The sequence below is a fragment of the Chroicocephalus ridibundus genome, chromosome 7, assembly GCF_963924245.1.
Source record: "Chroicocephalus ridibundus chromosome 7, bChrRid1.1, whole genome shotgun sequence".
Classification (NCBI taxonomy): Eukaryota; Metazoa; Chordata; class Aves; order Charadriiformes; family Laridae; genus Chroicocephalus; species Chroicocephalus ridibundus.
This window is the reverse complement of record NC_086290.1, coordinates 18,481,810-18,508,669: the sequence shown is the minus strand read 5'-3', so window position 1 is coordinate 18,508,669 and position 26,860 is coordinate 18,481,810. Positions and strand designations below refer to the sequence as shown.

Here is a 26,860-nt window from a genome sequence, read left to right as displayed (position 1 = left end):
TGAATAGCAGGCTATCAAGATCTGCAGGGTCCCGGCACAAGGCTGCAGAGCACATGGGGCTGAGCGAGGGTTGGCAGCGAGGGTGGAAGAGGGTACAACAGTTCAAACCTACATACATTCAAAATCTCTCTCACTGTAGCTGCGTCTTTGCTTCTCCAGGTTGCTTGATGCTGACTTGCTTATCAGGTCCCCAAATCTCTCGATTGACAAAGTCTTATCCAAGTCCTCATCGTCCTCGGCACCAGGAGAGGCTTTCTCTGCGCGATCTCTGCCCTGCACAGAAATCGCCAGACAAGAATCAAACACTGCAGACCCCTGGAGCCCTCTGGATCCTCACGCCCTGCAAATGGTGCTGGGCTTGCTGGTGAGCAGCAGGCTCCAGACGACAGGGCTGGGGCACAGTTTCTCACTTAGAGCCACAGCTTCACTCAAAACCAAGAACCAAAATGGACCAGCAAGCCTCCAAGCCACACTCTGCAGAGATACCTTAGCAGTCCTCCACACTTCCCTTGAGTGGCAGATATCAATGGACTATGTCTTTCCTACCAGCGGAGATGCGTAGCTTTTGTTTAGCTGGAATTTCTCTCCACATCTAACTGCTGTCCTCTGGCCTTTCCTTTGCCCAGTCCACCATCCCTCCCTTTCTTAGACCTCCTCTGTATTTCCCCCTGGGAAGCAGCATCCCTGCTCTGGTGAGCTGTCCTTGTCTCAGTGACCACCCTGTGCCTTCCCACCCCTCCTCTGCATTCCTAGGGCCCCCCCGTTCCTCTTTGGCATGCCTTCTTCAAGCTTTTCTGCTTGTTTTACTCCTGTTTCAGGCTATGGGCCCTTCTCTGCCTTTTGCTGGTGGAGACGTTTTGAGAAGAGCATCGCCAGGTGACTCGTGTCCTTTCTGCCTCCCGAGCAGCTGCATCTGGTAAAATTTTCCGTCAATATAGCCGAAATGCCAGCGCGGAGCTGTTGTGGACTCCCGTGTTTCCATGGAAACAGGAGGAGGCCCAACTGTGACAAATCTGTCTATGCTGGGCGGAAAGAGGGAGCAAGGCGGCTTTAGCCGAGCTGTGCCTCTCCTAAGATCCCCCAGCTGTTCCCAGCTGTGCGTCGGGAGCGGCTTTGTATCTGTGGGTGAGATTCTCCTCTCACCTTAGCACGGATGTCCCAAGCCCAGCCTAAATGGGGAGAATCTAATTGCAAGCTGCCCAGCTCCTCCTGCCGCTTGCCTACCCCACCCAAGGGCATGTGAAGCCACAGGGACCCCACAGAGCAACCACTGGCCTTTTCTGGACCACAATTTGCCATCTGCATGGGGAGGGGCTCTGCGTGGGCTCATGGGCTGCCTTGGGGCACCCTTCGTGCAGACCTGTCCCCAGTGAATGGAGGCTGTGTCTCCTACTGGCTGCCAGGACATGGGTCCCACGCTCAGCCTGGCAGGAGCACCATGCCTGGGGAAGAGAGAGCCCCGCTGCTGCTGGATTCCCACCTCACCTGCTGCAGGTCGATGAAGACATCTCCTACGGGAGGGGACTCTCCAGCTGCCATTTTGGTTCAGGACCTAAGGGCCTGGGCAAAATATCAACCCTTCTCTTTCACCGGCAGGCACCCAGCAAACCTGGAGAGTGGCATAACCTGTGGAGAGAGGGCAGGACAAGGGAATGTCGTGGGAGACTGCTGGCCACTGCCCTCAACCCCCCTGGCTCCTAACCCGGAGAGGTCACCTCACCGGCCCTCGGGGAACCTCCCCGGCATCATTGGGACATGCCTGTCCCCTGCCACACTGCAGCGAGGGGGCGAGAATGGCCCATCCCACGCTGCTTCATGCATTGGCTCCAACAGTTCCAGGGCAGGTGGGATCCTGACCTCCTCCAAAGGACCAGATGCATGGAGGCGCAGGGGCCGACCAAGACAGTGGCTACATGTGGCTCCTGCACGGGCTGTGCAAGAGAAGGAAAGGGTTCCTGGTCATGCACCTCTGCGTCAGCACATCTGTGCAAAGCTGGGGCACGACTGACCACCAGGGAAGGATAAAATCAGAGAGATCGGGAGCTGGGAGGGCATGCCAGGAGCAGGAGCAGAGTGGTCCTGTGCCACTTAGCTTCAATTGGGCAGGTCCCAAAACGGCCAGAAGGAACCTCAGAGAGATCTGTGCAGGCCAGAGAGATGGCACAATGACAAACAACAGTTCAGCATTGAAACACCAAACACAAAACAACACGTTACGGGGAAAGAGGACAACCTTCAGGCTGGAGATCTGTGCCCTGTCTTTACCAGCACGGCTGAGGGGTGCAAAAGACCCTGCGGGCAGCCCGAGGGAGTGCCCTGCTCAAAAAGCAAGTGAAGAAGGCAATGAGGTGCCATGGTTGACAAGGATTGGGATGGAGACCAACACAGAAACAGCTGCAGTCATACCATCTACAGCAACAGCACAGGCTGAGCTCAGCATGGGCTACACCCCAGGAAGAACTGGAGATGGCACGGAGACTGGCATTGGGAAGATAGCGACCTCCAAAACCTCATCTGAACTCATACAGAGAAGGCATTGGGAAGATGTAAGCACACGCACAGTGCTTTGGACGCAGGCATAAACAAAGTGTTCTCATCTCAGCACAAGAAAAGGGACATTCGTTAAAACTACAAGGGTAGAATACAAATGAATTACAAACTGGCAAAAGAAAACACTTTTTTCAGTGATGTCATCACGGAGGAAAAAACTGCAAAGTCAGAGGATAGCTTGGCCATCTCTCTGAGTAACAAGCTGTCATATTTATGGCAAAGAAAATTAAGAAAAGTTAACCCCACCTTTCAGAACAAGCTATTCTCCAGCTATGAAAGCTTTGGAAGAAGTATTATAGGTTATATCCTGGTGATCTGCTGAGGGGTTTCTTACTATCTCATCTGAAGTACCTAGTATGGGCCACTGTTCAAGACAAGCCATTAAAACACTAAAACAGATGCTCTAAAGGTGACATCAGTAAGGACACTTCATCATCCCTCCTTCTATCTTCGAAGAACTCCAGAAGGTACTGATACAGTCTTTGCTTACTCTGCCTATCTGAAGAGCTTATTCAAACCAAAAAATTAGCTTATTCAAACTAAAAAAAAAAAAAAAAAAAAAAGCTTATTCAAACCAAAACTCCCAGGGCCATCTATCAGACAAGTTTTTGAGGAGCTGATCTGCCCACTGATGAAGCATGCTCCCTGGGTCCACCCTCCTAATTATCAGGAACAAGGCAAAGCTTAATGGAAGAATCTCCTCAAACACACCTCATCAAACTCTTCAGTAACTGAATTCCTCAACGAGACCTGAACAGCTCAACAGAAATATGCTGCCAAGACGGACGTCTAAAAAGCAAATGCAGAGTCCAGGCCATAAGGAACAGGACAGAAAAGAATGAAAACACCCAGTCCACTCTGTAGATCTTAAGCTGTAATCTTCAACTTCACACCCTGTTTTCCAAGAAAGACAGAGTAAAAGGGTTCCAAGAGAGAAAGCAGAAAAAAGGAGAAAGGTCTGGAAATCATCTGTAAGCAGAGACCGATGTGCTTTTTAGTAGGAGACATGATAGAGAAAAGGGTAATAACATGGCTTTTATTTCCTTTCACATTTAACTCAAGAAGAGGGTATCATTCCATGAAAACAAACAGCAGCACATTTGAAACTAGAGGCAGGCAACGCTTTATGCCAGCGGGAATTGCTGGCAGGGGAACCTGGCTCTGCAGTCCTGCAGGGCTACGGCATCACCACTGAGAATTGGGTATTTGTAGGGGACATAACATCCACAGCTACAGACTGCCTGCAGAAACATGTGGCAAGCGCAACTACTTCCTAAATAATATATAATACATAATAAAACGACGATGGGGCTTTGGATGGCAGCTCCTATAGTGGCAGAATCCCTAAAAACAAGCAAAACAGTAAAGACAATTCAACAAAAAATTGCTAATGCTCAGCTCCAACTCTGTGCCACTAATGTGCCTTGTGGGGCCTCCAAAGGAAACTGTAAACTATCAGCAATGTTGTGAAACAATGTGCTTTGTTTCAGGTCAAGCTCAGGTTTGTCTGGAGCTAGGCAGAGGCTTTGCAGGGGTATTCACGTTCCGGGCAGGAGGAAACCTACAGCCAGGAGAACTGTTGGATGCAACGAACGCTGCGGGCTCCAGCTTTGCGAGATGTTACACTGAGTTTAAAACTACAGCCTGACTGCCTAAACAAAGTTAAAAGGGAGGGAAAATCCAGCACTTATTCTTTCTTTACTCACTGAAGCAGCATATTCTGAAATATGCTGAAAATGTGTCACTCTAATGATGCTGCTGAACAGCTAAAAGCAAGACAGTTGTACTAGCAGTAAAATAAGAGAGCCCCTGGGACTTGCTTTGAAATTTCAGAGGGACTGCGAGGTGCCCACGGGGTTTTTGTCAATCCCCCACCCACCATCCTGCGCAGTCAGGATGCAATGCCTGGGTACCCCGAGCCGGCAGGGCTTGGGCACAGAGCTGCTGGAGGGGTCTCCTGCTTTGGGGGCGAGAGGAGGGTGAGGATGGGAGGCACGTTCTCCTTTCTCGGATCCTACCCCTACCGTCTCTCCTGCCTCCTCGAGAAGGGAGAGCCCATGGCCTGGGAGCACCGGTGCTCCCTTTCGGTGCATTAATTGATGGTTGGCCACTAGAGGCCACTTGCCCCTTAGTCTGTGCAACCTCTGGGAGAAAGTCTGGACAGACACCTACGCGGATCTGGCCTGGATTTTCTATTATCCGAAACAGACGGAGTTCAGAGAAGAGCAACAAAAAATTGATAGTAGGCCAGAGGGATTGATTTATAAGGAAAGGTTAGGAGCTAAATTTGTCTAGCGCAATATGAGATGACTAAGATGGGGAGGGGACAAGCCAGCAGTCTGGAAAGATCTCAAGGGTGTAAAACACGACTAAAGACTACGTTTTTTTTTCAGGGGGCCCTGCAGAAAGAGACTTAGAAACGTGTTAAAATTTAAAAGAGAAACTTAAAATGAATATCAAGGAGAATTCTGCTAATGAGCATCATGCTGAAGCATCCAACCTGCTGGCATCACTGCCTGGGCTGCCGTAAGAAAAACACAAGACAAAAGGGGAAAGAAAAAAAAACAGTAAAGAAAATGGAATGAATGATACCTTCATCCTACTGTATCTCCTGGTTGTCGGGAGTACGTGATTCAGCATTCCCGTTAGAAGTAATTTTCAGTAATAGAAGCGTCATGCCAGCAGGGCAGATTCGAAGGCAGGCCAGAAAAATCCACAGCCTGCCAACCTGCACACACTCACACCTCCCTGCTCTCTCCACACACACATCAGCAACCAGAACTGGCTCACCTAAATCACCGTGCCTCGTATCGACCATCTAGGCTACACGAGCGCTGAAGGCAGGCGAGCAGGCATGTCCCTGCGATGCCGGCAGCTACGGCATCTCCCACATGTTGCTGACAGGGACTCCAGCGGGGCTTCCCCCGACCCCAAAGGCTGCTTCACAGTGCCAGGGCAGGAGATTTCCTGTTTGGCTGAGAAAAACACATCTGGCACATCTTCGAGGGGCAGAGGCCAGCAGTTCACACTGTTCTTTTGCAATAAGGACGATCCAGGAGGGCTACAGCAGGCTGTCCCAGCTCTGTGGGCAAGGGGCTGCACAGAGACAGCCATCAGGCCCCCCTTCCATCTCCTCAGCTCTTCCCTAATCCCCTGGCCATCGGGCTGAGAATAATTTTGACGTGGAGTGTCTAGACAAGGAGTGGATGTTAAGAAAGGGATAAAGCCAGAGGGGCAAAGCTGGTTTGGGGGTAGAGAGGGAGAAAGAGTCTGTCTGATAGAAACAGACGGGAAGAGCTCAAAAAGGAGAAAAAGGAGGATTAGAGGCCTGGAAAGATTTTCCTGGGAAGACAGGATGAGCCTGTCCACAGAGGAGAGGAGCAGGAGGGGTGCTGCTGCATACGCCGAAGCATTTGGATGCTGCTGTGACAGTCACAGCCTCAAAGCCGAACAAAAGAGGAGTGGGCTGCACAGCCCCTGCTTCTCCCCTGCCACGACAGAGGAACGGGGACACACACACCAGAATGAAAAGGCAACACAAAAGACAGTAAACACACAAAGTTTTCGGGCACAAAGGGCTTAACCTGTGGATCTCTCTAACACATAGCTACGCTGAAACTAAGAATACAGAAGTATTTTATAGGGCTTAAATATTTCAGTGAATCCTGTAACCTACTGAACTGGCCTGGATAAGCCACCACAGCCCTTCACTTCTGAAGCACCTGCTCCGTTCCCTGGCTCTCCCTTCACAGGCCCTTCACAGAGGTACCGGACGGGACGGAGCTCACACGGCCGACAGACACATACATGAACACACGGGAACAAAACCCACTCCAGAACCGGAGTACCAACACCAGACAGGGACAAGGAGACACCCCTCCACCGGACGGACGGACAGACAGCTCTGACAGACACACGTACAGCCGTGGGAGCGAAGGGACGTAGGCAGGCACTGGGGATGCACTGCACCACGCACCGCACAGTGCGTGGGACCACATCGCGCTGGGAGGCATCCAGCGCCGGGCACCGCGCCGTGACGGGGACTGCGCTGCTGCCTGCGGTGCCATGCGCCATGCCCCATGCCATATCCCATGCCACGTCCTGTGCCATGCATCATGCCATGCCCCACGCCATGCCACGCACCCCGCACACAGGGCCGGGGAAGGGGCGGCCAAGCGGGGCTGCCCCGGGCTCTGCGGGGCAGCGGCGCCCGCCACGCGTGTCCGCGGGGCCCGTGGGCTGCCACAGCCGGTGGCGGCGGAGGGGGGAGCAAGCCCCAGGACCCGCCTCCCCCCTCCCCTCAGCCCCCCGCCCGGCCCGTACCTCGCACCGCCGGAGCAGCAGAGCCGCCCGCCGCCGCCGCGCCGCGCCCCGGCCCCGCCACCGCGCTCCGCCCGACACGTGCCGCGCCGCGACGGCGGCGGGCGGCGCTGCCGCCCCGGCCTCCTCCCGCCGGCCCTGCGCAAGGCGGGCCCGCCGTCCCCTCCCCGGGCCGCCGCCGCTTACCGGTGTGGCGGGCGCTTCCCCGGCGGCGGCGGCGGCGGCGGGGCGGGGGCCGGGGGGCGCGGGCCCCGCCGGGCGGGAGGGGGACGCTGGGGCGGGCTCCATGGCAACCGGATGTAAGCGGCGGCGCTCTAGCCGCGGCTGCCGCCTCGCTGGTGCGGCGGAAGGGCGCGTCTCTGTGGTAACGCGGAAGTGAGAGGGGCCGGCGGAGCGGGACGAGCCGGGCCGGGCAGAGCCGAGTCGGGCCGCGGTCACCTCGGCCTCCGCCGCCTCCGTCTCTCCTCTCCCCCTGCAGATGGCGGCGGCGGAGACGCTGGTGCACGGCCTGGCGCGGCTGCTGCAGGACGCGGGTGAGTGGCGGGCCCCGCCGGGCCGGGGTGAAGGCGCCGGTGTTGGGGGGCAGCAGCGCTCACGGCCTGTCCCGTCCTTCCCCTTCCCTGCAGGGGATCTGGTCCTGGACGGCTCCAGCACGCTGACTCTGCTCACCCCCACCCTGCAGCACCTCACGCAGGTCTTCGAGCAGCACCTGGGCTCCCGCAACCAGAACCGGGGCTTCGTGGCCCTGCCCTCGCACCCCGCCGAGACCGCCGCCATCCTTCAGGCGCAGTTCCTCTTCGACGTCCTGCAGAAGACACACTCCCTGAAGGTCCGTACCTGCCGTGGCCGGGGATGCGAGGGGCCAAGGGGTACTGCAAGGCCGGCCAGTGGAGGTGGCAGGCACAGTTGCCTGCTTCAGAGTGACCCCCTTTGATGCCCATTGGCCCCTTCTTTTGTGCATGCTGCATGGGTTGGGTACCTCTCGCAGGACTGTCACATGGAGTCCTAGTTCAGCGGGATCGTGTGTAGCTACTTCATCTAGGATCAGACACACAACTCAGCAGAAAGTTTTTCACAGTTAAAAACGGGCAGCAGGGGTTAACTATGTTCTGACCTTGGTAAGGTGTTGACGTTGTTGGGAAAACGATTATTTCCTGAAATGCTTGAGCAATTCAGGCAGTATCTGGCAGCTGAGCACAGTTGAGTGCTCCTTGAGTGATGACTGACCTGCACAAAGCAGCAGAGCCAGGGTATTTGAGCAGAGCACTTGGACGTTGTATACACCCACTACTCTGAGACCTCTGCTGCTTATTTCTACGTCTTACATGCTCCTGCCTGGGCAGTGGTTCTGGTTGATTTGTTTCACAGCATGGGGCATTACTAGTCATGTGTTCTCGTTAATTTTTAAGAAGGCCGTAATAAAGATAAAAGTACAGAGCTAGGGATTCTTCAGAGGGCTTTTTGAAAGGTGGCATGTGTTACGAGGCTGAACATGATTATACTTGGCACTGGGGCACAGCTAGGAGGGTAGTAGAGGTGAAATGGGCCTGAAAGGGGAAGGGGAATTAGCAGGTGTTCCACAGTGGTGCTCAGGAGGTGGTGTGACTGAGCACTGTGATGTCTTTAAAAGTGTTTTCAGAATGAGATGGATTGCAGAGATTATCTGAATGTTGTTGGGAGGGTTTTGTGGCGGTGTGCTGAGGATGGAGATTGGAGTGGGGCTTGGAGCCTGTGGAGAAACATGGGTCCCCTGGCAGGAGGATGCAAGGAGGGACGCTGCAGTCAGGAGGATGTTGTGGTGAGTGCTTGTGTTAACCAAAAAATTTTTGGTTTTTCTGTAACAAGCCGGTAAAAAAGGGGAAGCTGCCCATTGTGGTGCAGTAACTGATTTGCTTGGAGGAACTAATAATTTATATCAGCCTGATCAGGTTCTTAAGACAGGGGAGGGAGAGGAGACAGTCAGGACACAGAGCAAGGACGGCATCTGAAATAAACTTTGCTAAAACTGATCATCAGATCTTCCCAGTGCAAGCTTCCCCTACAAATGGTCCTGTTCAACATGCCGCATTAGTGCTGGCAGGCACTGGGCAGTGATTCATCGCCGCCCAGGCTGTAACTGTGGGAGCGGTAGCGGTGACGAGGCCTTGGGATGTCTGTTCTGCACCTTATGAGTCACTTCTGCATGAACGTGGATGTAGCTGGCAGAGAGGGTCTCTCCTGTTGTACTCTGGTGTCCACAGTGGAAGTATTAACTACTTCATTACCCACTTTATCTGAAATACTGTTTATGCACTGTCTGTAGAAAGTATAAGAAGCTGGATTTCATAAGCTGCTTTGTGGTACATGAACACAGCCTAACTACCCTGTGGCTGAACTACAGCATGCAGAGAGGAGGTTTGCAGGTACCCCAGTCTAATACTAACAGCGTCTTGGAGACCAACTCTGTTTTCCATTGTATCTGCTTGTGATTTGCCTTATTTGGCCTGTTCTAGTGAAATGCACGTGCACATCTCCCACCAGTTGCTGTGAGTTCATCTCAGTTGCTCAATAAACACAGCTCCAGCATTAGATTTGTCTTTATTTAGTAGATTTGTTAGTGGTGGCTGATGAGGAATCCAGCTGTCAGACCTTCCTGTGGTTCTGTAAGGGGTGAAGCCATGTGGGCAAGGAGAAGAAAAGGAGCTCTATGGTCTGGCATACTGTGGTCTTATGCTAGCTAACATGCTTTTTTCTTTGACCTCTATGGAAATGTGGGTCCAGGAGACAGTGCTGGTACCAGCATTGGGGGAGAGCTTGTTAGCAAACATTTGAGCTGGAGGGGGGCCTGTTGAAGGTGCTGCAGTTGGTGCATCAGGAGGGCGGTATTGCAGCACAAATTGAGCTTGATGTGAGACTTCTTTTCTGATTTCTCTAGCTTGTTCATGTTCCAAACTGTGTTTTACAATCTGCTGTGAAGATCTTCCCTTTCAAGTCCCTTCGGCATCTGGAAGTAAGTATAGGAGGCAGAACTGGCTTTGAGTCTTGCTGTTTGGCTTTTCTTGACTTAGTTTTGGGGTTGCAGAATGCCTCTACTCCTAAAAACTGGGGAGGCTTTTGTGGCTTTCCTAGAAGGCTAAGTCTAAACTCCTGCAACTCTTGTGTGGGGTGAAACTCCAAGCAAAGGTTGGAGTGTTAGGGAGGGAGGCTCCAGCAGGGAAGTGGGAGATCCCTTGCAGAGATGGGCCTGGGATGACAGCTGCTCTTATGCTATAATATTTTGATGTATGTTGTCCATTCTTTCTCATCACTGCTGCAGTTGAGGTCTGTCCCTCCACACTGCCTCCGGGGACTGCGATTTGTCTATTCTCAGCTGGAATCTCTAACCTGTTGCAAATGTATCAGTACACTGGAGGTGAGTGTCTCTACACAGCTCATGGGGAAAATTGCAGGAGAAAGTCTGTCTTGATCCTACAGCCCTTCATACATGGAAGAAGTAGGAGATGGTGTTAACTGTCTTATCAATCCATGTTGTATATGGCTTTTTCTCCTTTTCCCATTCTGGGGTCCTACTCCTGACTCAAACAGTGTTGAAGTATTCCCTGGTTAGACACACATGTGCTCTGTAGTCTCCTTTTTAGCTGCTTGAGAATTTCTGGCTCCAGCCAATATTTGTATCAGCTACGTCTGATTGTTCTGTGTCTCTGAGCGTTTCCCCTTTCAAAGGCCTGCAGCTGATGGAGGTTTATTTCATTGTACTTCAGCAGTCTTAAATTAGAGCTGATTGTCAGAGGGAATGCTGTGCCCCAGTGTCTTATCTGCACTTGTGCCCAGCAGGTTTCTGGGACGTGAAGGCAAGCTCCAGTTGTGGAGAACTGAGTAGCGTGGGCTGTGCTAGCTGTGGGGCCCTGGGCTTCTGTCTGTGGCACAGAAGCAGCTGCCTGCTGGGGAACAGGAGTTGCTGGTAGGGAGCGCTTTGAGAGCTTCTTTTGTCTGCCAGAGCACAGGTTGTTTGGCCAGGGTATGTGTATCTTAATTCTGCTTTGATGGAGGTCTGAAAAAGGTTTTGTTAGCATGAGTCTTTGTGCTCACTGTCCAAAGCCTACGAATTGTAATGTGTTAGGTTAACTATCGCCACTTGAGTGTAGGAAGCAAAAGCATCTCACCTTCTTTCTAAATATCTAGCCGTTGAGTTCCCACCACCTCCAAATACTTGAATTAGTGACATGAAAGTCATTGCCATTCTAGACAAGGCAAGGTCTGTAAGGCACAATATGCCAGCCTTGTTCTAGACTAGCTGTTCTCCTGCGTCCATCTGCTGTTACTGTAACAGCTAGTACTCACCAAGGAATGGCTCCTCGCTTCTTCCTAGGAAATCATTTCAGCTTGTGGTGGAGATCTGAGCTGTGCTCTCCCGTGGTTGGAATTGCAGACTGTGAACTTCAGCTATAACTCAATCACTGCCTTGGATGATTCACTGGTGAGTGGGGCATCCTTCCTGTGTGACTGAGGGGAAGACAGGAGATGATCACAGGTAGGAACTGGGCACTCCTTTACTGATGCTGCTACGTCTGGGTGGGAGGGAATGGGCACTGTTAATTTTGCTGGCCTCTCTCAGCAGGACAGGGTTTCCATGCTGCAGTGGAGACGTTTGTAGGATCTGATCTAGTATCTTTTTGTCCTTCAGCAATTACTAAATGCTCTGAGAGTCTTGGATTTGAGTCACAACAAGATCCAGGATTGTGAGCACTATTTAACGGTGAGTATCTTAGGCTGAGCATTGGAATTTCCTCATGTGGAGAGGACACTGCTAAAGTGCTGTCATGGTTGACCATGTGCCTGCTAGGTGAAGTATAACACAAGAAATTGGAGATGTGGCCCAGCAGACATGTGATTTAGAGCTAGTACTTGCAGCCTTGAAACTGTTGTCCTATATGTGCAGCCCCTGTGCCACCGAGGCAGAGAAGGCAGTGTTCCTCATCCACTCTGAGACAGGAAAGTTCGCTGTATGTATCACTTGGCACTCCAGGGGCCAAGTGCTAAATACAGTGATACTTACGGTGTACGCTGTATGTACAGTTGCACATGCAGTGTGCACTCCATTGTGGCCAAGACTTCGCTGCAATACGTGCAGCAGGTGGGAATTATGTAGCCAGGCACGGGGCTGTAGAGACTTGCTTTGGTTTGTCCAGACTGCCAGTAGCGTTTCCTTCTCACTCTCAGAAATCTCCTGTCAGTTACTTAGAAAGGTGGTAGTCCATCACAGTGGCATGTGCGTCTCTGGGGTATGGCACTGAAATCCACGCTAGATCTGCTTCTTTTAAGAGAAGCGATGAAAGAGAAGCAACTCCAGCTTTTCATGGAGTTGGTGGGGTTCACAATATATCATTCACCATCATGTTTGGAAAGGTAAGAAAGGGCTTCTTTTGGTAGTTCAGTCCTTTTGCTGAGCCAGGGTGTCCAGTCCCTTCCTGTGCTCCGTGGAAGTTGATAAGGAAGGAGAAAGCTACTCCTAGCAAATTTTGTAAAGCAGTTAGATTGTGCTGAGTGCCACTAGACAAACCACTCCAAATATGAATGTTGAGGACTTGCTGCAGAAATAGACTTGAGAAACTCACTTGTTAGGTGATGTTGGTGGGGTGGAGAGAATGGTGGGGGCTAATGCCCTGGTTTGAGTCCAGCGTCAGGCTTTGAGCTAAGGTCCCAATTGATCCACTGCTGCTCTTCTCTCTGAACAGACCCTTACAGAACTAGAGTACCTCAATCTGGCTTACAACTTCCTGTCCAAGGTGCCAAACCTTGGCATCTTCAGCCGATCCAAGCTGGTGACCCTGATCCTGCGCAACAATGAACTTGACAGCATTAACGGTGAGCCCACAAGGGAGGAGCATTTCCGAGTTTGAGGCCTTTCTCTCTTCCTTGAGGAACAGAACTTGAAATCTTGGGTGCAGCTATTTTTACTAGGGTTCAATTTTCGGGCAGAGGGGTAGGTGGGAGGTTTCTAAGTTATATCTTCTAGTGTGTTGATGGCTTCTTGCTGTGTTTGCAGGGGTTGAACAGCTAGTGAATCTGCAGCACCTGGATGTAGCCTATAACCTGCTGCTGGAACATGCCCAGTTGGCACCATTGTCCACTCTGCACTATGTAAAAAAAGTAAGTATGAAACCCGATGGGTTGGTAGATTAGAGATGTCATGGTCAGGAGGTGCAAGGTGGAGACTGTGTGGTAAGAAGAGAGTTTTAAAAGATCAGTTCAACTCTTGAGTGTTTAGTTCTAATGTGGGAAGCTGTTGGGGGAGCGTTGGAGAGACACCTGTATTTCAGCCTTCGTTTTTGGTGACCCCTGCTTAAGCAAACCTTTTTCCATATATTCATCCCCACCTCCTTGCTTCCGCTTTCTAATCTTAACACTTTCAAGTTCAGTAAAGATCCTCCCCTAATCCTGTTATGGATTTGTGTGTTAAGAGAAATCTTAAGGAGAATAACTGCAGTCACTATAGTGCTTGTAAAGGAAGACAGCCTGCAAAGGACTGTTCTTGCAACACTTCTCAGAGAGAAAGCTTGAAGCCTGCAGGCAGATTGGGTCAGGGTATAGAATATTGTTTCTAATAACGCTTTCTCTATTTTCCAGCTGCATTTAGAGGGAAACCCATTATGGTTCCATCAAAACCACCGATCTGCAACCCTTGTACATGTGTCTCCCAGGGCAGCCTCCTCCAATGTGAGTATTAGCCACGTGCCTTCTGCTCCTGCTGTTGAAGGTGCATGGTGTTCTGATACTCAGGGGCAAATGAGAGGAAAGAATTTCATAAACCTGAAAATTTATTCCAGTGCTGTAACAGTGGTCATTGTTTCATGGTGTTTTTTTTTCCGGGTAGAGTATTTTTTCCTTAAATTTTTAAGTGGTGTGCTGTCCAGGGCAGATCGAGTTGAATGCTGATCTCAGGTTTGCAAGACCTCAGATCTTGATACGTCTTCACTGTCTACTTCGTCAGCTTTGTTCACTGATGGTCCCAAAACTTTACTGTGTTCCTGCTAGATAGCGACTGTGTAGCTGGACTTTGCAAAGAAGGAACTCACCGTCTTAGCCCAACTTGCCTAATTACATACTCCTTTGGCAGCCGTGGCCAAAGCCGTGGCCGCCTTTCTCCCCATCTCTCTGCTCTCAGCTAGGTGTCATCAATGTTTCGCTTGCACTCCAGTGCTTAGGTCAGTTCTTGGTGATGTTATCTTAAATAAAGAAGCCAGCGAAGACAGCGTTCTGGCAATTTAGCAAAGTAAACTTACTTGCTAAGGGTCATAGGTGTTCCAGAGCGGGTCTGGCCTTCAGATTAGTGGCAAATGGCTGGTTTTATTGTCTTCAAACTGCGTCTTCGAACAAGGATTTGCTGAACTCAAGTTACTGGAAGCTAGGGAGACTCAGGGTAAAAGTAGGGTACAAGCTTTGAGGTGAAAGTGAGTACCGTTCAAAACAATTCATGCGTTGCTGCAGGGTAATCTATTGTATCTCTTCTGCGAACTGTCTTGGGTACTTTTCTGGGAGTCGTGAAGTCTGTAAACAGGAAAACCACAATGGTCCCTGCTGGCCTTATATGCTCTTAGGTCAGGTAGCTGCAACTAAAGGAGTGATGATGGATAGGCAGGAACAGGGTTGTTTCTGGTAATCTTTGCAGTTTTGTGCCAGGGATCCCAAGGCTAGGGAGGCCCGAAGGGGAATAGGAGTCAGCAGATGTTGTCCTGAGTATGTGCCAGCCAAGTGGAATCTGACTGCAAATGGGTCTCTAATTACAGTTCCTCTTGGATGGGGAGCCACTTTCTTCCTCGGACCTAATGGTAAGTACAGTTGCTGTAAACTCATCTAACTGGCTTTGGGGTGGGAACTCTGACAGGTTTTTTGCATTGTCATGTGTCCCGTTGAATCTGTATGGGCTGCCTTGACTCTTTGACACAGTTCATTTTGGCTCAGTCCATGATGATTCCTAGTAATTGTTGGGATTGGCCAGTGTAACTTTTTCTGTCCTATGTAGCCTTGCAGAATGTGTAGCCTTGCCTGTTTCCTTTTCAGGTGCTATCTGGGACTTGGCACTTGAATTAGGTGCCAGCAGAACAAACAGTTGTCAGTTTCCCACCTGGTGCTTTTAAGGAAGGCCGAGATTGAGTTAAATTGGAGTGGTCCTGATAAACAGTCCAATCAACCAGGCAGGACCTGTTGTCACCACTTTGACTGAGATGGTTAAAGTTTGGGGTGAGGGGCAGGGAAGTTGTCAGCCTGAGTTGTGGCTTGGTTACCTTGTCCCCCCTTCGCACTCAGCAGGCAGTGTTCTCTTTTTTTGGCTTTAGCACCTTCCAAGACTTGTGCAAAGTGCATCACAGTCCATCCACACTTCTACCTCAGAGAAGACAGCACTGGACCGCAGTGCGCTGGACAGTTCTTGTGCTGCAGACTTCAGTGACAGTCCGTCCCCAGCGGAGAACGTGGCTGTCAGGCATCCTCGGAAGAAAAGCAAGGTCTGTGACTGAGATAGCTTCTTAAGCGTGTAGCTGGCATGTTAGGTGAAGGGGCTGCCTCGGCGTGAAAGCCTCCTGCTGTGGGATGTGGTCTTCTACTGACTGCGTGGTGCTGAGCATCTACGCTGCCGCGTGTCAGGAAGGGGCTGGGCTTAACGTCAGTCTTGATATACTGAGACAAATGTTTCATGGTGTGCTTCTGCACTGTAACAGCCATGAACCCTTCAGCTTGGCAGAGCCCCTCATCAGATGCTGGTTTTATTGTTCTGGTGCTTCCCAACTATTCTTATGCTGTTTGTTCCAGGGAAAAGTCAAAGTGCGCAGAGCGAGCATTTCGGAGCCCAGTGACACAGAACACGAGCCCCAGGCTTTATCTCTCTCTGCTGGTGAGGCTTGTCTTCTTCCTCAGTGACACAGCCGCTGAACTGTGCACAGTCAGAGAAGTGCTCTGGCATGGTGACTGTTTTCATACTTCCCAAGTTTTCTCTCTGCAGGCCTGGTCCTGCAGCATCAGAAGGAGATGAAGCGCTTGGACAGCTTCAGAGATCGCTTTGGTGTTGACTGGCTTCAGTACAAGAGACAGCTGGAGGAGCGTGATGAAGTACCCGTCCTCTGCCGTAGCCGTTCTGCAGATGAGATTGCAAGCAGAGCTGCTGCAACAGACTTGCAGAGTGAGAGCTCTGATCCAGAGCAAGGAAAACCCCAAGTATCCCAGAAAGAATATTCTCCTCCTTTGGATGATACTGAGAAGGGGGAAGAGCCTGAAGTACAGCTGGATGAGCCTGTGGAAGGAGAACAGATAGGAGAAGAGGAGGCAGATGAGCTGATGCTGGGGGAGGAAGAAGAGGAGAAGCCAGAAGGTAAACAGGTCCTTTCACTGCTGTGTTTGAGGGCTTGGGTCATGATAGAATAGATGTTTTAAATGTGGTATCCCTGAAGCTTAATCATGCTGCCCAGTATTGTGGGAGTTCTAAGGACTTGGGCCAAGCAGGCCTGAAAAGCTGCTATGTGTACTGACCTGTACTGTGTCTTGTTCGGCAGTGGACCTTTGCCAGCCAGTGCTGGTAAGCCAAATAGAAGGTGAAGGGGACCCAGAGCCAGACTGGATCTTCCTGCGAGTCACAGCTAGGCATGTGCTTGAGGTGGAACTGAAGGCTGCCAGAGTTCTCCACAAGCTGGAGCTGAAATGCCTCCAAAAGGTGGAGACCTCCGAGATGAATTGGAAGAGGATGGTAAGTTATGCTTCTATGTGAGCCTTTGTCATCTTACTCCCTGTGTGGGACAGCATTCTGGATTTGGGTCTCTGTCAGAGTACCCTGCAGGTCTTTTCCTAGCTCCTGCAAAGCCTGATTGCTTGAGCGTCTCTTCCACTCAATGCATGGGTATCTAACAGAATCTGTATTGCTTAGAGTACCTGTGATGGTGCAGCGGAAGCCAGCATCCATTCTGTTCCAAAGCTGGAGTTAAAAAGAAAATGGCTGGACTTGTTCCAGTATGCAGGAATGAGAGACTTCTCAAGAGGAGCCTAAATGAAATGGAGACCTCCTTCCTATCCATTCCTCACTGGGATATCACCCTGGCCTTGGAGGAATGTTTGTGGATTGCACTTTTTCTTAGACAGTGCAGCACCGAGCCTAGTGTGACATTTAGAAAGCTGCTGGTATCTCAGCGGGCAGTTTTCCATCCACTCTAGGTACATGCTTTAGCACTACAATTTTTTATTTTGCTTTTGTGGTCCTTCAGAAAGGGAGTTTGGAAATCTCTTTTTCCTCGTGGTAGGATTTTAACATTCAGTGTGTGCGTAGACATGTTTGCAGGCTCTTCTAATACCTCTTGAATGTTTGTGGCTTGATATTCTTCTGAAATACCTTAGTGAAAAAGTGTTTTGTTTGAGATGCTTTGTTCCGGGCCTTGAAACTTACTGCTCTCCTCAGCACTTATGAGCTTTGGGTTTGTTTGTTTATTTATTTATTTATTTATGCCCATTTTACCAGGCTCCCAAATGCTATCAGCTATGAAGGGCTACTCAAGGTTCACTAAAATTAGGTGCCTGTATGGCCAGTTGCAAACTAATGTAGTCTGGATGCTGGATGCTGAACCTTCTTTCTAGAGCTGGTGTTTTCTGTCTCCTGCAGGACCTGGAGCGAGTTTTCCCTGTCCTTACGTTGTACTTCAGCTACATTCGCAAGGACCGGCAGAAGCGCAAATATGTGGTGATTGATGACTGCCCGGAGCAGTGTCTACAGGTAGGGGAGGCTAGAGGGGAAGGTGCTGAATTCTTCTAGCCAGCACAGGGCCTCTGTTCTTGGAGCACGTGTACATCTGCTGCCCTGTGGCAGCCCATGTCTGGCTTGTAAGCTCAGGATTTCTTCTGCTGCACAAATAACCTGTGGAGGGCCCTGTGACCATGGCCATGGGCAGTGGAGCTCCTGGAGCATAAAGGGTGCTCTCAAGGAGAAAAGCCTTGCAGCTTTCTCCCTCTTGGGGAGAAAAGTTAGTAGTCAAGTTAGTGATCCTTATTTGTTACGCATGTTTCCTGGGTGGCAAACATAATGTTTCCTGGGTGGCAGCGAGTGATGCACTGTGCTTAGCCCTCCGCAGAGCGAGAGTGTCAATGCTATGGTAGCTCTGGTCTGCACAGCTGCTACAGGGGCTCTGGTCTCAAATCCAAGTATTTTTCTCAAGGTACTGTTGTTTAAGTACATTTAAACAAGTTGTTACGGAGAAGGCACAAATAGATGGGACTTTTGAGACCAAAGTTCCAGGGAGAGCCTGTCAATATGTAGATACAAGGCACAGACCTGCAAAACCATGTTCTTCTGGTATTCTGCAGTGAAACTCCGTGCCCTTGGCAAGTCTTGCACAAACTGGCTGTTGTACTGTTAGATGGGAAATGGCCCTGCACCCCTTGCACTCAGAAATGCTCTAATGAGGCATGTGAGGAGATCTGCTGATGTCAGAGGCTTGCTTTTATTAGGATGGTTATAGCTGCCTGCTAGCACTCTTTTCCCTGTGCTTCTACTTTTAGTGTGTCCTTGAAGTGTTGTCCCCAGCTGTTGAGGAGAATCGGCGAAATCAGGACCAGGAGAAGGGATCCACGAAGCTCCAGTGCCTGAAATGCAAGCAGGAGTTTTCTCAGTCCCTGGCTCCCTGGCATCAAGGTCCCTACCCTTCAGAGGTTGGAGACGCCAAAATCCTGGAGACCCTAGTTGCCTTAAATCAAGGTAGGATGTAGTTGCTCAGAAAAAAGATTCTTGCTAATGCCCAGGCTGACTGCCAGAATGGCAGCTGTGGTGCAGAGCATGGAATGTATAGGAGAGAGCGATGTCTTGGCTGTACTGGAATTAAAACCGGTTGTGGGATGTGCTCCCACTTGGCCCACTTGGACTGGGAAGAACCTGTCTTGTTCGCTAGCAGGAATAAGTCACTGTTCTAAGGTTAAGCAAAAAGCACCCCTGTTGTGGGTGGCCTGGGGTCTGGGAGGACATAAGGGTGCTGGAAACTGCAGATGGTCCACAGAAATCTGAAGTCTGGGAGAGGCCTTAAAGGTCATGTAGTCTCTCATACTATTGAAACCATGGTCAGTTCTGCCACAGAGACTAATTTGTTCTAAAGGGCTTTTGCTGACAGAGGCTTTTGGGGAATCTGTTGCAGTATTTCAGGTAAAACTTTGGCTGTTAGACATCAGAAAAATAACCAGAACCCTAACCTAAGTCTCCCTGGCTGTGATCTTATGCCCACTCTTGCTTACCTTATAGGGAATGATTTATTCCTTCCTTCGTACTTGAGAGCCATTGTTCTCCCCCTGTGACTAGTCCTGTCTTCTGTCCTTTAGACTAAATAAGCTCAACTCCCTAGATAATTTGCTTGTCAGTCATATCTCATACAATGCAGTTATTCTTGCTGGTCTCCTTTGTACTCTTTCCCATTTGTCCACATTTTTCTTTGGGTGTCTGAAACTAGATGCGGTATTTTGGCTGAGACGTGGCTAGTGCTGAATAGGCAACTTCTGATTGTTGAGTTTTTTCAAAACTCAGTTTATATTTGAAGTGGGGAGTGCCCAGCCTTAGCTCTGAAGATACTGCTCATTTGACGAAGTATCCTGGGATCTAAGTACTGCAGTGAGGGCAGAGGTGCTGTCCTGGCTGCAGCACTTTTTTCCACCATGGGACACTTTCTTTCGCCCTGGAAGGGTAGTGAGAGTCCCAAGATCTAGCTGGGAGTCTGGTGTGGTGTGGGGGAAGGGAGCATCGGGAACTGGGGTCGGGACGGATGAGGAGAGCTGGAGAAGAGACATGGCATGCTTGTGGTTTGGCTGGCTGGAGGATAAACCAAGCTGGGGATGGATGTGGCTAAGGAAGGTTGGATTGAGTGGTCATGAGCTTGGGCTTCAAAGACTACGTGAGCACTTTTGGATATGAAGTGGAGGAAAGTCATGAGCCAAAGCCCTGATGTAGTTTCGGTTGCAAATACAGCACATGCTGGTCACCCTCAATCTGAGCAGACCTATTTCAGGTGGGTGTTGGCACTGATCCGGAATTTCTCGGTGATTTGTGAGGGAAGGTGTGTAGGTTATGATTCTGAGCAGAGTTGCTCAACAAGCTGCTCGAGTCGGACTGTAACTATTGTCTACTTTGAAAGGGATGGTTTGTGGTTTGCGGGGGGGGGGGGGGGGGGGAATCTTGTTGCGGGAGAGGTGTTCTGTTTTTTCTTTATCCCCGATGAAATCTTCCACAGATGCCTCAGCGGCTGGTGAGCCCATAGTCTGTCCCAGTTGTTCCAGTGACCATGTGGTCATCCTGCCTTCAGAGGTGTGCTCTAGCACGCCTTTGCCACCTGGCCCTGATAGCACGAGTGAGGACCTGTCAGACTCTATCCTGGAGGGAGGCAGCCAGCAGGAGGGCCCAGAGGAAGCGCCCACCCTGGCCAACGAGAGTGGGAAGTTCTACATTGGTGGGGAGGACAGCTCGGAGATGGATACCAGCAACAGCACCAGGACACCAGACCTGAGTGGTGAGCATGATGGCACTCTCCATTCCAGCTCCCGCAATTCAGATGGGGGCTGCGGGAAGAAGGAGATGGGCATGAAGAGCCACTACTTGTCCCTCAGCCACACAGACACCAATGGGGGCAGCTTGATGGGGAGCTACCGTTACAGCGTTTCTCGTGGGCCCACTCCTTCCCAGCTCTCTTTGAACTCCGAGTCTGAAGAAACATGGAATCTCAGTCCCTGTGAGTATATAGGAACTGTGCAGGGTTTAGAGGTGTGCACAGCTTGGTATTGGGCTTTATCACTGGTGCTTTCAGGGAGCACTGCCTCCTGTTCAATGGGGATGGGGGGGTCATCAAGCACAAGCAGCAGTGACCATGGTTTTTGTGAGCAGAGTTTTTTCCTTCCCCTCTCTGTCCTCATGTCTGAAGGTAGCGAAAACTGAGTCAGCTCCTAATCCGTAGTTATTGCTCAGATTCGTGAGTAATGGGGATTTGTTCTGGGAGCTGCACTGGTCAGTTACAGACACTGGGTTCCTGTGGCACCAGTGAGCTGCTAGCTGGAGCATTACATTTGGGGTCAAATCGCAAGGTCCCAATTTAAAACTGAGCCCGTTAAAAAGTTGCTGCTGAGGAAAAGTTGATTAGTGTGGTGTTTGTGGTAGAGGACCAGCTCAGCTGGGAAGTGTGTACTCTCTGGCAGTATTGCGGCTATTGTATAAATTATTTGGTTATACAATTGCATGACAAACCTAATTATGTTCTTAAGCAGTTTTATTGGTGTCTTCCTCAGCCCCCTTTAACCTTACCACAGTCGAAGTCAAGAGTTTAAAAAGTTGACCTGGGCTGACACCAGCTGAAATGAGAAAGGTCTTTCTGGCGTTGTGATAAAGAATTGCTCTCCAGCCAAATCTGGCAGTAAAGCAGTGTCCTCCTGTGACTAAACAGCTGAGCATAGGTTGAAGATGGGTTAGACCAAAGCTTTGTATATCTGAAAAAGCAAGTGTTGGAGTCCCCTCATGTCTCCACATTGAGATCTGTGGCCTGGAAAGCCCTGGCTTTGGCTTTTTGTCTTGAGGAGAGACTTGCTGGATGCAGGTATGCAGAGGCAGGTGACACTGCTGCCCTGATGCCAATCTGCATGCTTGGGCAGCACCTGGTCAGTGGGCAGAGTGTGAATCCTACCCTTTACTCTCCTCAGCTGTAAACGGCATCCTGAACACAAGAGACTTCCGTTCTGTGGATCATCGCTTGAAGCTGTACTTGGACATGGAGGTTTTTGAGGAGAACACTGAGGAGTTCCAGTGCTTCCTCAAGGTGAGCTCCCACAGCACCACTTGTACAGCTCCTTGGCTGTCCTTCTTGCCACCCTATAAGTTCTGCTCTGGGGTGGCATCCCAGAGACTGTGGGGCGTGAAAGGAGCTGAGGTATGTTTGAGTTGGCCCTTTCCATGGGTGGGCTGGCAAGGGACAGGCCAGTCTTATGGCCCACGCTCTTTGTGCTCTAGGTGGTCATGGTGAAATTTGGTCGACAAGGAGAGTTCCTTTCAATCCTGGTTGCCTCTGATCTCAAGATTTATGTGCTGGAAGTCACTGGGGCTATCAGGTGAGGAGAAAGGTGGCAAATGACACCCTGTAGCAAGGCTGTGAGGCTGGGTAGTGCCAGCCTATGCTAGCCTTACCCTGGAGGTGTGGTGACATGCAAAGGCTCTTCTGCCAAATCCCCTGCTGCAATCTGATGTGGGAGAGGAGATGGGGCAGCCTGCTGCAGCTGAGGGCCGTGCTCTGTGATTAGGGGACAACCTGCAGACTGGCTGAAGAAGAATGACTCTCACTACCTGTCTGATATTTCCCATCTGGAAGTGGGACTCCGCCACCAGAGCTTGAGAATGGAGTTTGAGAACCCAAAAGCCTCCTACAATCTGCTGATCCGGAACCAAAGCTGCTGTGACCAGTTCCTGCAGACCCTGACATGTAAGAGTAGAGCTGTAGTGGGGGTGGGGTGGGCGCGGAAGAGGATTGGGAAGATTTGCTCTTGGAGAGCTACCAGGAGAGCTGTAGTTGAATGTATGTTGGAAATCCACTTCATGCCAGCTCAGAAAAAAGTTGGGGGAGAACCCCACTGGCATCATAACTTCCAGACCCTCTTTGTAGACTAGAGAACCATCCTGTGCTGTTATATACTGCCCTTGGGCTTGCAATAAAAGGTATCTACCTTCTCTTCCTCTTTAGATCTCATGCAAGAGCTGCCTGCTAAGCACAGGAGTAAGGTGAAGGAAATCCCCACTGTGGAAATGAATCCACAGCATTGGCTATGGTAAGAACAGCCTCTGGGAGGTTGGGGTTTTGGATAGAAGAGGATGTCTGCTTGTCCAGCAGTGCCTGGGAAGCGTAGTGCTCAAAACCGGGTGGCAGAGGAGGAGGCACCACTGGAGTGGCAGCCAGGCCTATGTCATAGGTTTAAGGCAGCTGGCTCAGGTGCCTGCTGCACAGGGTGAGGAGGCAAAGGGGTGTCATGGACTGAGCCAGGCAGAGCAACTCCAGCCCTTCTGGAGGAGCCTGAGAGGGGGTAAAAGGGGGAAGCATAGGGCAGCCTCCTCCTTTGCAAGAAGCATTTGGTTCCTAACTGGCAAGGTGGTGGGCAGAGTAACAGGAGAGAGGAATTTTGCGACATCTGGAAGAGATGGGTCCCTCCCTTCCCCGAGAGGACAGTGCATAGTAGCTAGCTCACAGCAAACCTAGACTGGAAATGGAGTGCTTCCTTGATGACCCTGCTGTTGTATCTCCCCCAGGCCTCTGCTGGACTCCAAGACCACAGATTCTGCAGCTGCAGATGACACTTGTTTCTTCTATCTGCTGGCCTACCTGATCCAAGGTACAGGAGATCTCGGTGCCAGGGTGTCCCACACCTGTGCTGTCCGCTTACATGGTTTTTAGTGTACGGTCTGTAGGAAAGAGCTGGGCCATTTGGTCCAGCAGTGAGACGGGGTGGGCGTGTGGGTGAGGGCTCTTTTTGCTGTTGAGATATGTAGGATAGCAGCATGCTTCTTCCTATATGTCCAGTGAGTCTCCCAGCCCGTTTCTGCGCGGAAGTCCAGACTCTAGGGAGCAGTTGGTCTTGCACACAAGGTTTGGTGACAGCTCAGGATGGTTTCTGAGAAGCTGGAGATTATCTAAGGGCTGGATCATTGCCCTGAGCTGAGGGAAAGCTGAGGGGTCATCCTTACAGCTGGTTTGCATGAGGAGCTGAAAGGCTCCTCGGTTTGGGAAAACCGAAGCAGGTGTCCAGAACCCGAGACAGTAGGACAGGAGCAGCCTGCTGGAGCCCATCAAGTTCTGTTCCAGGACTTGCTGAGGGTGAAATGTGCTAAACCTGGGATTTGAGTCTTCAGTGAACAATTCCAGTGTCTTCTCAGCTTGGGATGCTGGAAAAAGCAACGTAGCTGTTAATCACATTCTGACCAGTTTGTTACTGTTCTTGCACCCTCATTCGCCATTGGTCATTGGGGAGGTATAAGAGAATGAGAATCACAAGGAATCTGTGGGAAGTATGTTTATTGGTCTCCTCAAGCTGAACAAATAGCCTGTGGGAGGGAGAACTTAAAGTGTGTTTTTCTTACTCTACAGTTTTCTCCTTTTTTAGAGTACGGTGCCCAAAACTGGACACGGTTCCAGCTGAGGCCTCATTGCCAAGTAGACAGGACTAATTAAACATCCTATTTCTGATATTCCTGCTAATTCCCAAGAGCGAGATGTGATGAGAAAAGCAACATGTTGCTGTAGCAGCATGTGATCCCCTGTGACCTCAGACCTCTCTGCTAGTGGTTCCCTATTTCTGTGCATCTGCCTTATTCACAAATTCTAGTGCTTTTCATTGGCATCCACTGAAATCAGCGGGATGATGCTTATGTTCCCTACGGTTTATCAAAACTACTTTGCTTCCTGCCATACTTAAGACACATCCCAACTTGGTATTGAACTTTGTGTGTGCTCTCTGTTCTAACCATCAGATATCTGCAGCCAGACAAATTCAAGCCAAAAAAGGCGGCCTTTTAGCCGAAGCTGCTGACTGTTAGCTAAGGAGTAGCAAAGTGTTTTTTAAGAGGTCAAAGGACTCGAGCGTCTTTTCCTGCCTCACATGAGGCCATAGGCTGGACAAGGCTTGCTGGGTGGTGGTCTTTCATATTGCATGCTCCTGCAATGAGTTTGGGTAAGCTGGTTAAGCCCAGACGCATTTAGCTACCCTGCTCCCGCTCTTCAGGCAGGAAGCTGGATAAGGCTGTTCACCCAGTTACTGTTGCTGGAAAGGATTTCCCTAGGGGAGGAATGGAAAGCAAAGCTGGTTCTGTGGTGACTCAGGCTCTCAGCAAAGCCTCTCCTATTCCCTCGTATCCTTTTAGGGGCATCTGCTTTCCCTGTGACCCTGCTGAGCACCCGAAGCATGCTGTTTCTGCTGGAGGAGAATCACCAGTGGCAGGTGCAGCCCTCCTTGGATGAAGACCATGAGGCAGAAACGCCTCCTAGGAGCAACATCCAGTTGAAGGAGAAGCAGCCGATCAGCAGCATTAGCAATGTCATAACCTATCGCCTCTGTCCTTGTGACATCAAGCTGATGCTTTATGATGAGGTAACCAGGAGGTGGTCATGGGGCACACAAGATGCTGGGGGCAGGACTGTGCTCAGATCCTGCTCCTGCCAAGGGGGTCTTGGGGCTGCCATCTCCCATCCTAACCTAGGGCCTTGCACCACAGAGGTGGGGGAGCACAGCGAACTGTTGCTGTACAAATGTCAGGCAGGGACACTTCCACAGCTGGCAGCAGGAGAGGGATGTTTCTTAGGAACTGGGAGGAGCTGGCAGCTGTGCTGGGGAATAGCAGTTCAGGGCTGATCAGTGCCTTTGAGGCTAGGCCCTGCTCATCTGCCTCCCTCTTTTTCCTCCCTCCCAGGTGCTGAAGGTGGAGAGCACTTGGCACATCCGCACAGAGTGCCCTGAGCTCCTGGTAGAGCTGGTGGAGTGGATCCGTGGGCCCTGGGAGGAGATGTTCTCAATCGAACTGCGGAAGGCTGTGTACGAGGGACTGGAGTGAGCTTGCTGGCTATAGGCAGGCGGGACTTGGAGTCAAGAGTGCTGCTGCGCTGGCAGTGGTGCAGAAGTGTCTCCCACTCCCATCTGACCTTTTCTGTCCTGTGGCCTCTGTTTTCTACCCTACTCTTGCCCCTGGCCCTTTTTGGTGAGGAGGAGGGGAGCACACAATGGTCCAGGCTGCACAGTCACTCACTTGCACTGGGCTGGCCATGGAAGGAGGAGGTGGAGGGTGTTCCCTGTAATACTGCATAAGCTACACAGAGTTTTAAGTTGGCAGTGTCTGCTAGTCTCCTTCAGGGTCGTATGGAGTGTCACTGAAGGAAGAGGGGAGCCAGGCCAGAGCATGTTCAGCGGGACATGCAGTGGTACTAGGCAAACAGCAGGCCAGAGGCAGTTGGGCACTGTGGTCTTTCTAGCAGGTGTACTTGCTGCCTTCTTAGCTGTCTCGGAACAGCTGCCATTACCTGCTGCTGATGTTATTTTTTTTTCCTCCCCCTCCCTCTTGTCCATGGCTTCCCTAAAGCTGTCTGCTTCAAACAGGAGCCTGATTGCACAAGGGGATGAGGCATGTTGTATTCATAACCCCACAGAGAGCCCTTACCTGCCTGCCTGGCAGGACACGGCTCAGTCTGCTGCTGTAGTCTTTTCACTGTCACTGGGCGGGGAGGAGCTGTGAGGCTCTTAGCACAGAAATGTGTTGCTCATCGCTTAGGGGTCAGGACCCTGGTGGGCACTGGCAGGTAAAAGTGAGGCTTAGGCTTTTCTGAGCAGTCCAAAAGCAAGAGTCTATTTTAACATGAGTTTTACTATTTTCTATTATAATAAAAGCTTATATTTATTGAATTGTCACACTTTCCTTGTTGCGTCCTCTTTCACTGCTGTAATGTCTTTGTAAGGTCTTGCATACTAGCCTTGCAGCAGCCTCAAGGGTTTCCCAGCATCTCGCAGGGTTCGAGCCATTTTCCCCTTCCTGTTCAGGTGCTGATGGGCTGCTGGACTTATCTTCTCCACCTGCCTGGCTCCCAAGCGGCAGCCAAAGAACAAGGCCCAAACAGGATTAGACTGACAGAAGGTACTGGTTGTGGTGTTCTGTGATAGTTGTCTTCAGGTGAGCATCCTGTGGGCTTCCAGCCCCAGCAAGTTGCTTACTGTCCGTACAGGCTCTCGGAGGATGCCTCTCACAGGAGCTGTTGCTGCTGTGGCTGTAGAGGTGGGACTGCCCGCCCCTAGGTTCTTCCCTGTACCGGGCTTTACTTGTCTCCACCTTTCCTGCACAGAGTTACATGCCACCTCAAAAAATGCTGCTGCCTGGCCTGGGCTTGCTGTGGCACAGGGTCTCTGCACCCTGCCCAGTGAAGAGCAAGTGGAGATGCCTCCTGTGGTGTTTTGATGCAGCTGAAGCTGCCCTTGGGGGGGAGCAGAAATGGACTTT

General features: G+C 50.9%; 2 protein-coding genes across 4 annotated transcripts in view; one reads left to right on the top strand and one right to left on the bottom strand.

Annotated features, from left to right (window-relative positions):
• The window catches only part of SLC4A3 (solute carrier family 4 member 3), a 35,465-nt gene extending 28,329 nt beyond the window's left edge, over positions 1-7,136 (bottom strand). Inside the window, exons 1-3 of one of the 2 annotated variants that reach the window (XM_063342386.1) lie at positions 7,057-7,136; positions 1,486-1,626; positions 117-273 (exon numbers count right to left, since the gene is read on the bottom strand). In XM_063342386.1, the coding sequence (XP_063198456.1) occupies positions 117-273; positions 1,486-1,539 (211 nt within the window). In that variant the 5' untranslated portion in view covers positions 1,540-1,626; positions 7,057-7,136. Of the gene's footprint in view, positions 1-116; positions 274-1,485; positions 1,627-6,873; positions 7,005-7,056 lie in introns of those variants that run through there. The other variant, XM_063342387.1, reaches the window with a different exon arrangement.
• An 80-nt stretch (positions 7,137-7,216) lies between these two features.
• On the top strand, positions 7,217-26,250 carry STK11IP (serine/threonine kinase 11 interacting protein). Of its 2 annotated transcripts, XM_063342390.1 has the most exons (24): positions 7,217-7,403; positions 7,497-7,699; positions 9,785-9,859; positions 10,166-10,261; positions 11,219-11,326; positions 11,534-11,605; positions 12,585-12,714; positions 12,896-12,999; positions 13,477-13,566; positions 14,637-14,678; positions 15,186-15,353; positions 15,658-15,739; positions 15,848-16,213; positions 16,395-16,585; positions 17,489-17,599; positions 18,382-18,577; positions 20,091-20,585; positions 21,544-21,659; positions 21,851-21,948; positions 22,138-22,316; positions 22,575-22,659; positions 23,135-23,217; positions 24,743-24,969; positions 25,289-26,250. In XM_063342390.1, exons 1-24 carry the CDS (start codon positions 7,349-7,351, stop codon positions 25,427-25,429), a joined length of 3,513 nt encoding a protein of 1,170 aa, XP_063198460.1. In that variant the 5' UTR covers positions 7,217-7,348; the 3' UTR covers positions 25,430-26,250. The 2 variants fall into 2 exon arrangements, 1 of the variants encoding a protein (XP_063198460.1); XR_010072100.1 differs by lacking the exons at positions 23,135-23,217; positions 24,743-24,969; positions 25,289-26,250 and having other exon boundaries at positions 22,206-22,316; positions 22,575-22,657.
• The last annotated feature ends 610 nt before the right edge of the window (positions 26,251-26,860 follow it).